This window comes from Ipomoea triloba, chromosome 11 (assembly GCF_003576645.1).
Source record: "Ipomoea triloba cultivar NCNSP0323 chromosome 11, ASM357664v1".
In the NCBI taxonomy this organism is placed as follows: Eukaryota; Viridiplantae; Streptophyta; class Magnoliopsida; order Solanales; family Convolvulaceae; genus Ipomoea; species Ipomoea triloba.
In genome coordinates this window covers 10,801,268-10,810,487 of record NC_044926.1, presented here as the reverse complement: position 1 = coordinate 10,810,487, position 9,220 = coordinate 10,801,268, and the positions used below count along the sequence as shown (strand labels likewise).

The 9,220-nt window shown below is 32.3% G+C and overlaps 1 protein-coding gene across 1 annotated transcript; it reads left to right on the top strand.

Moving 5' to 3' along the window:
• The first annotated feature begins 630 nt into the window (after positions 1-630).
• Positions 631-6,082, top strand: LOC115995900 (flavonol 4'-sulfotransferase-like). The gene is made up of 2 exons (XM_031235045.1): positions 631-1,007; positions 5,298-6,082. Exons 1-2 carry the CDS (start codon positions 631-633, stop codon positions 5,914-5,916), a joined length of 996 nt encoding a protein of 331 aa, XP_031090905.1. The 3' UTR covers positions 5,917-6,082.
• Positions 6,083-9,220: the final 3,138 nt, after the last annotated feature.

Sequence of the window (9,220 nt, the reverse complement as noted above, 5' to 3'; positions counted from 1 at the left end):
AACCTGTATACACAAATTGCCAGGTCTAGGCCTGAGCCTATTTAACTAAATAGACTTTAAAATAGGCATATGCCTGAGGGCCTTTTTGCTAAATATACCAGGTTAGGCTAGGCCCAAACTAGGTCAGGTCATAGCCCCTATAAAAAGGTTTGACCTATTTTATCCTTACATAGAGATATTTTTCTTGCAATGTTTAATAATAAAATTTATGGTTGTATTTGGATAGCAAATATTAATTTCTTTATTTATTGATTTTATAATATTGAAATTGAAATGCTACTTTCTAGAGTACACTAGTAGTGCACTACCTGTGTATAAAAAATTCATTCAATAATTCATTTTTAGAATGCACATAGTCTTAGTGCTTCAAAAACAAACGCCATAATGCAATATTAAAATAAAATAATAATGAAATTCATTTTTAAAATGCACATAGTCTTAGTGCTTCAAAAACAAACGCCATAATACAATATTAAAATAAAATAATAAATTTTATTTTTGAGTATTGCAAGAAAAATTCTTCATGTGATGAGGAAATAAGTAAAATAAAAATAAAAATTGGCGTCTATAACACTAATTTGTAATTCTACATATATCTGATCTGGCCACTCGGCAAGGGTAGGTTGATCCATGTCTAAGGTCATGCTTGAGTGGCCTAGCTTCATGGCGGAATTATGGGGCTTCCGCGAAGGTCTCATCATCGCCAAAGATCGAGGCTATACGCACGTTATTGCTGAATCAGATTCGGAGGCCTTGGTGAGTATCTTGGAGACGACCACTAATGACGACTCCTTTGACTCGGCTTTGTTAGCGGATTGTAAATCTCTTATTCGACTCTTCCGCGAGATCAAGGTCATGCATGTCTTCCGGGAAGGGAATCAGTGTGCCGATTTCTTTGCTAATCTTGGACAGACATCGGCCTGGAGCAATACTCTGCTTTACCATCCCCCTGACGGCATTAAGGATCTACTGACCTGTGATGCACAGGGAGCGGCATCGAGCAGAAGGTGTTAATTTTTATCCTATCAGGGACCCCTCGGGTCCCTTCCCCCACCAAAAAAAATGGACTTAACAATTAACATGCATAGGGATGGCAATTTCAATCCGTCCCGTGGATATTCATCCGAATTCACCCCGCATGGGTCGGTTTTTTTTTGGATGATAGTGGGTGGTGGGTTGGGGGTGGGTCTTAAAAAAGTAAACCGCGGTGGGTCGGGTTGGATTCAGGTTTTATGTCCAAAACCCGCCTATAACCCCACCCGACCCACCATGTGTGTGTATGTACATATATAATAGTAAAAAAGTACTAGTATGTAGTTTATTATAAAAGTTTTTAAACTTTAGGTAACACTTTACTATTTTTATATTTAAACTACTAAGTTTAATTTTAAAAATTAACAATTTAGTTATTATATTTGGATACTCTTATTATTTTTTGTTTTAGTATAACTAATGAATTTTTGTGATTTTATTAAGTGTAAGTAATTTAAATATTATTTTTGAAAAAAAAAATTTATAAGATGATAAGTGGTGGGTACCCGTAGTGGGCACCCGCATCGGGTGGGGTGGGGGTGTGTTTTGAAAAAGTTCACCCAATGCAGGTTGGGGGTGGGGTGGGTGGAGAAAATATAAAGTGGGTCGGGTGATATATGTAGCCCTTCCCGATCCACACCCGACCCATTGCCATACCTAAACGTGCATGGTGTGTGAATTTATTTTCGTAATAATATTTTTAGGGTCACACTTGTGTGAGACCGTCTCACGGATCCTTATTCGTGAGACGGGTTGGGTCGGGTCGAAATAACATGCAAATGCCATACTTAGAGTTTATTACCGAAATGGTCTCTCAACTATTGCGAAATTACCAATTTGGTCCTCGACAATTTTCATGCTCAATTAAGTCTCTCGACTTTGAAAATTTTAACCAATTTGGTTCTCCGTTTATTTTGCTGTTAAAATCGAGACCAAATTGGTAATTTTGCTATAGTCAAGAGACTAAATTGGTATTTTACTATAGTCAAGGGACCAAATTGGTAATTAATTTTTCACTGAAATGGTCCATTGACTATAGCAAAATTACCAATTTGGTCCTCGATTTTAACGGCAAAATAAACGGAGGACCAAATTGGGTAAAATTTTCAAAAATCAAGGGACTTAATTGGGCACGAAAAATTGTTGAGGACTAAATTAGTAATTTCGCAATAGTCAATGGACCATTTCGGTAATAAACTCCCATACTTATATGTGCAAATGTAATACTTATATGCTCAAATATAATACTAATCAAAATTACAATTTTTGTTACTTATAAGAGAAAAAGTAATACATTTTTCATAATAAGTAATGTTGACAAGTGCCACTTACTTGTAAGGGAAAATATAATACTTTTGAGGAAAAATGTAATACTTTTAAATCGAAATGTAAAAGTATTGTATTTTCCCTTATAAGTATTACATTTACCCTTATAAGTAACAAAAGTTTTATTCATGATTAGTATTACATTTGAACATATAAGTATGACATTTGTGCATATAAGTATTACATTTGCATATTGACCCGACCTGTCTCACGGTGAGACAGTCTCACACAAGTTTTTGCCTTACAAGAAATGTCATGCACATTAGTGAGGAGCATAATATATAGCTTATGAGCTTTTATTATATTCTCGGTGTGAATATAGACAGTAGGGACGGCAATGGGTCGGGTGTGGGTCGGAGAGGGCTACATCCATCATCCAACCCACATTTCATTTTCTCCACCCACCCCCAACCCACATCGAGTGGACTTTTTTAGAATCCATCCCCACCCCCACCGGGTGCGGGTGCCCACTACGGGTACCCACCACTTATCAACTTATTATTTTTTTCAAAAACTAATATCAAAATTACTTACACATAATTAAACAACAAAATTCATTAGTTATACTAAAACATAAAATAATAGACCAGAAATATTATAATATAATAACTAAGTTGTTAATTTTTAAAAATAAATTTAGCTAGTAGTTTAGATATAAAATAGTAAAAAGTTACCCAAAGTTATTGAAACTTTTATAATTAACTATATACTAGTACTACTTATTTTACTATTATATATATGTATGCATAAATGGTGGGTCGGGTGGGCTGCTAGGCGGGTTTTGTACATAAAACCTGAATCCAATCCGACCCATCGCGGATTTACATTTTTAAGACCCACCCCGACCCACCACCCACTATCACCCAAAAAACCACATCCATGCGGGGTGGATTCGGGTGGATATCCACGGGACGGATTGAAATTGCCATCCCTAATAAACATTAATAGTCATTTTTCAGATGTTTTTTTTTTTTTTTTTGGACCTGAATATACACGACTGTTCATTAATATATTAGGTAAAAAAGCATGCACATATATTAATGATTAACATGCACTCAAAAAAAATATTAATAAACATTATTAATTAATGCACCTTTGAGTTTTACAAGCAAGATCTTCCACAACCATATATATACAAATACAGATGGAACAGAGCATCATATTCACTCTATTCACTTAGCTTGCCCCTTTATACAAACAAAAACCATTACAAAAACTCCATAAGATGGTTTACATGTACATTCTTGCAAGCAATATCACACTGTTGAATACCAAAAATGCAATGAGACTCAGATTGGTACGCACATACGAAGTCACAAAAAAGGAAGGGTAGTCAAAGCATTAAGAGTAAAGAATGCGTGTTTCATGGTGAGGAGGTAAGAAATTCTCAATTGTTATACCATGGACCAGGGTTCATATTGCATTTTTGAACTCTGATACAAAAATTCTGTATCTTCCGTTAACACATTCTATACCTATAGTTAACAGTTTTTGCATATGTAAACATAGTTGCAGTAGGCGCTAGGCGCTAGTCGGGCAGTAGACTAGCGCCTAACGCCTATGCGGTCTAGGCGGTACCTAGGCGATTCTAGGCGGCGACCTATAAAAACAAAAAATTAATTCATGTGTGTGGGTGTATGTCATATATTATATTATATATATTATATATATATCTCTTACTTCTCTTACTTATATAAATAAATAAATTTAAATATATATAAATATAATAATAAAATTAACAAGGCAGACTCGCTCGAGTTAACTCGGCCAAATTCGGCCCAGTCGGTCACCAACTCGGCCCAGTCGGCCGAGTTCGGCAATTCGCCTCGGTCTAGGAGCGCCTAGTGCCTAGGCGGGGATTTTTGCAACAATGCATGTAAACAAATTACTTGATAATTACTGACACATAATATGATAGTTACATGTATAGAAACTTTCAAGTGTAAGTACAAAATGTGTCAACTACATATACAAAATCTGAAAGTTATTTTTGGATCAGGTCTATATATACATGTTGGTCTCCAAATGCATCACTGTTGGAAAATCACATGTATGACCATGTCTGATAACATAGTTAGCTTATCAGTCAATTTTGACTTGTTTGACCGCTATTAGTTGTTTGAATTTGGTTAAACAACCAATATGAGTGTTTGATTAATCAGCTTTTTGTAACAATTTATTGCTCCAAAACGATAAAATTCAAAACGATAAGCTTTTTAGAGAAAATAAATTATACCATTAAAGGTTATTTTGCATGTAATCATTTATTAGCTAACATCTAATTTACCAAATATCTTTCTACAACAAGCTAATAGTATCAGCTAATCATACGCGCTAACAACTATCAACTATTTGTCGAACACGCCCACGCCCATAATATAATATATGCAGTAGGATTTTTATACTGCAGATATATTCATTTGTGTGAATATGCATTAAATAAAAACCACTGGAATATACATCTAAATAGATACTATATCCATATCAATTGTATTACAGTTCATAATATTTGCAAAACATGGCCTGAAATGCGGGCATGTCGTATTCTAATACTGTATGCATGCTAAAAAACAATGTAATCTACTACTTGTACTCCCAACTTTTATTTTCTTTCACAAATCTTGGATGTAGACAACTTTTTCTGGATACACAAAATAAAAATGTCCTATACATGCTTACTACATCAAAGAGTAGAATTTGAGAGTCTCTATAGTAGAACATTTTGTAGGAAGATTTTTAACCATGGGTGCATTATAAAACAAAACAAAAAAATAAATAAATATACCACATCATCTTCCACCTCACCCTGAAAGTAGTAAACTTTCAGATCCAGGATAGCCTTATCTCTTTCCCATCCACATGTTATGATTGACGGTCCGGGCCGTTTGACATTATGTATTTATGTTAACATATATGCATGAATTGATTTGTTGAATTAGCACCCACCTAGGCTACCCATCATTGCCTCAACAGATCCGCAGCTCCTCGTGTCGGATCGTGTACGTTTTTCGTGACCCCAAGGATGTTTTTGTGTCTTTCTGGCACTTCTATGCCAAGTTGAGGCCCAAAGACTCCTCTTCCTCTTCCATTTCCTTCCCAGAGGCTTTCAACAAATTCTCCCGCGGCGTCTCGCCTTTCGGGCCCTACTGGGATCACGTCACAGGCTACTACAAAGCAAGTATCCAATCCCCCAACAGAGTGTTTTTCCTGAGGTACGAGGATTTGAAAACAGACACTGTTTCTCATGTCAAAAGGCTGGCGGAGTTCGTGGGCCAGCCTTTCTCTGAGGAGGAAGAGAATGAAGGGGCGGTGCGGAAAATCATAGATTTATGCAGCTTTCAGAAACTGAGCAATTTGGAAGTGAACAAAGATGGGTCACGCCAGAGATTCGTTTGGACGCAGGGGATTCCTATTGCAAACAACGTGTATTTCAGGAAAGGCGAGGTTGGGGATTCCAAGAACCACCTTTCGGAGGAAATGAGGGAGTTTCTCGACCAAATCACAGAGGATAAATTCAAGGAATTTGGTTTGACAGCATTTGGACGTGCTGAAGAATGAATGATTCACGTATACGATTTTCTGTGCGCGCTAATTAATTCTGGTTTTTATCTCTACACTAGACAATTTATATTTCTACTGTAACATTTTGAATTCATTATTCATAAAACTTTATCCTTAATTATTATAAAACTAGTTTTATATGCGCATTGCGCGTATGGGTTAATGCCCAATGTTTATATTTAAATAAATATTTGAAAGTATATCAATGCAATATTATATAGGAGAAGTTTATACATGGGTAATTGAATGTCGAATTTTTTTTATTTAAATATCTAACTCAAAGTATATGAATCCAAGATAATATAGAAAATTCATTATAATTATTACTAAAATAAATGTTTGCAACCTTGTAAAATCGATAGTCTAAATATTTGGTCTAAAAATAATAGTCTAAATAAATACTACTTTTCATTTGAATTTTTCTAAGTGCTCTTAATTATTGTCATTGTCTAGTCTCTTCATCTTTACTATTTGTTCTCTTCCTTTTTGTTGGTAGTGTGTTATTTGCAATTCGGTTATTGTTGGTAGCATAGATGACAATGTCATGCATTGAGATTATGATATAGGAGCTATGGACTTTCTTTTAGGTGTTCTGCTTGGGGTTCATTTGATTCAACCATTATTGTTGAATGAGTTATTGTGGATAAAGAAATCCCTAGTTTTAGAAAAAAGATTAAATAAATTAATAAAAATTTGAAATTTTAAAATATTATATATTCCAAAGATATTAAAAGGTAATTTCTCGCTTCAATTTGCTGGATAATGGGTTATTTGAGTACTCAACAAATCCCTCAAGTAGTTAATATGATTGGTTTCAAACTATTCTTTTTTTTTTCATGGTATTAAAGAAATACATATGTATCATTTTTTTGGTGTAACTACCAGGCCCGCTCCTATCATTTTTTAGGCCCGGGGCGTAACAACAAAAATGGGCCCTATATAAAATTAATATATATTTTCATAACTAAAATTTAAATTAAATAAAGAAAAAATACTGATATCAAATAACTTGAAATAAGATTTACAAGTTTTTAACATTTTTGCGTACACAATAATTATAATAAAAACAACTCTAGATTCTTTAATAAAAGCAAAATAATTAATAACTGCATCAATGCCTTCATAAATAAATAATTATAGTTTATAAAAACGAATAAATAATTTAAAACCAAAGAAGCTTATAGAAAATCACATTGTTATTATAGTAAATAATAAAGTAATTATTAATAAAAATATACAAAATAAAACTTAAGAGCAGAACATAGCATCTTAATTATTGATGGTAATAAATAAAACACATTAAAACGTGATTATATTCATAACTAAATATGAAATATAATTAATTGAATAAAATAGTTCGAATAGAAAACACATTATAAATCACATTTCTCTATTGATATCATATTTATAAATACTTTTTTTTAGTTAGATCAATTTCAAGATTTTTTTTAGATTAATTTGAAAACGATAACGCACAAAATATATTACATATACATAAGCCATTATAAAATTCACAAGATAACATGTTCTAAATATAAATAGTAAATTACTTGAATTGAAATAAATTCAAAATTTGATATGAATCACAAATCAATCTATATTATAAATATCACTATAACTATAAGAACGTAAAAAAAAATCACAAAATTACAACTCAGAAAATTAAATTTGAAATAGAAATAAATTTCATAACTTACAATTTTAATACTATATAACATGGCAATTCATCATCTAAAGATAGGGAGGAAAAAGATAACAAAGATGTACCCATGAAGATTCAACACAGTGACTTCACACATATTAACCACTAGTCCCACCAAATACACTAAGCCAGATTTTATTAACTTCAACGTATATTAAGTACTTATACTTAAACTATACAGTATATATAAAAGATGATGGCAAAGGTGGTAGCCCCTTTGAAGCATGGGCCCTGGGCAAGGGCTCAGCTCGCCCTTGCCCAGGGCCGGGCCTGTTAAATACTAATTTATTTAATTCAATAAGAGTAAAATAGAGCGATTTCGCTTCAATTTGTTGGGTTATTTGAGTACTCTCTTTGTCAGCCAATCCCCAAGTAGTTAATATAATTAGCTTCAAATTATTTTTAAAAATGTTTTCATAGTATTAATAAAATACTTGGTAAATAAATATATAACATTATTTTGTACTATAACTTTGATATTTAATTACAAGATATTGTAAAAATAAGATAATGGACAATGTAATGAATATCAATTGATAAATTTGAATGTAAAGAATCTTTGCCTGAGAGAAAATAAAGACAATATAACTAATGAAATTATTTCTCTTATTTAATTTAATTTTTTGATAATGAATCCCAATTCCCATACTGAATAAGCAAAATTTTATACTCTCTCAACTCTACCCCATAATTTCAACCAATACGGTCAAATTATATGAGTCCTACCTATTTTGGTTTTTCTTGTTTTCTTGTGAAGAGTGAAGACACATAAAGGAGTATAATATTTGGGAGTAAAAGTGGGAGCATCTGTAGACCAACGTAACTCTTCCCCCATATGTCCAATTATTTATCATGTAAACATTGCATGCCTGATTTCTTCATGAACAGTAGCCTTTCTAGCCATCTCTCATCATAAAGTATATGCTGCGTGTATCTCTCTGCACCTAATCTCTTCCCATCCACATGGCAACCCCAACCCAATCCTCTAGTGTACTGCAATTAACAACACTCCAATAGTCATAGGATCAAATGTGAAATTTCTTTATGCTAAAAAAGTAAAAGTACATTATTTATATATTGAACGTACATTATTTGATATTATACAAAATAATGTATTTTCAATACTCAAATAATGTATTTTATGTACACAAATAATGTAACTTTTTATTTGTGATCCACACAGTTGTGTGAACCATGATCCATAGAATAATGACTCAATATGGTCAGGTTGGGCCATTGCCCTAGTCTAGCCCACAACCCCAAAAAAAATTAAAATGTATGTTTTATCTTCAATTTATTTAATTCATTATATTCATGAATTTATGTATTTATTTTTATTATAATAATTTAAAAGTTAAACATTATTTAGTTACTATTAATTTTATAACTATTATAAATTTTAATTTATAACTTTAGTTTAATATAAATAAATATTATTATATCATTAAATAATTTTGTAATAGATATTGAAAAAAATACAATTTTAAAAATTTCAACCAAACAAAAAGAAATGATTTTCTAATTTTTAGGAAACGACAAAAAAATTAATTTTTTTTTTTGTAAATGGATCTTTTGTTGCATGAAATCTTTATTAAAAAA

Excerpts from the sequence above, each read along its gene's own strand:
- LOC115995900 (XM_031235045.1), top strand. The coding sequence starts at position 631 with ATGTCTAAGGTCATGCTTGAGTGGCCTAGCTTCATGGCGGAATTATGG. Across the intron at positions 1,008-5,297 it reads GGAGCGGCATCGAGCAGAAG|CACCCACCTAGGCTACCCAT; the intron begins GTGTTAATTTTT and ends TTGTTGAATTAG.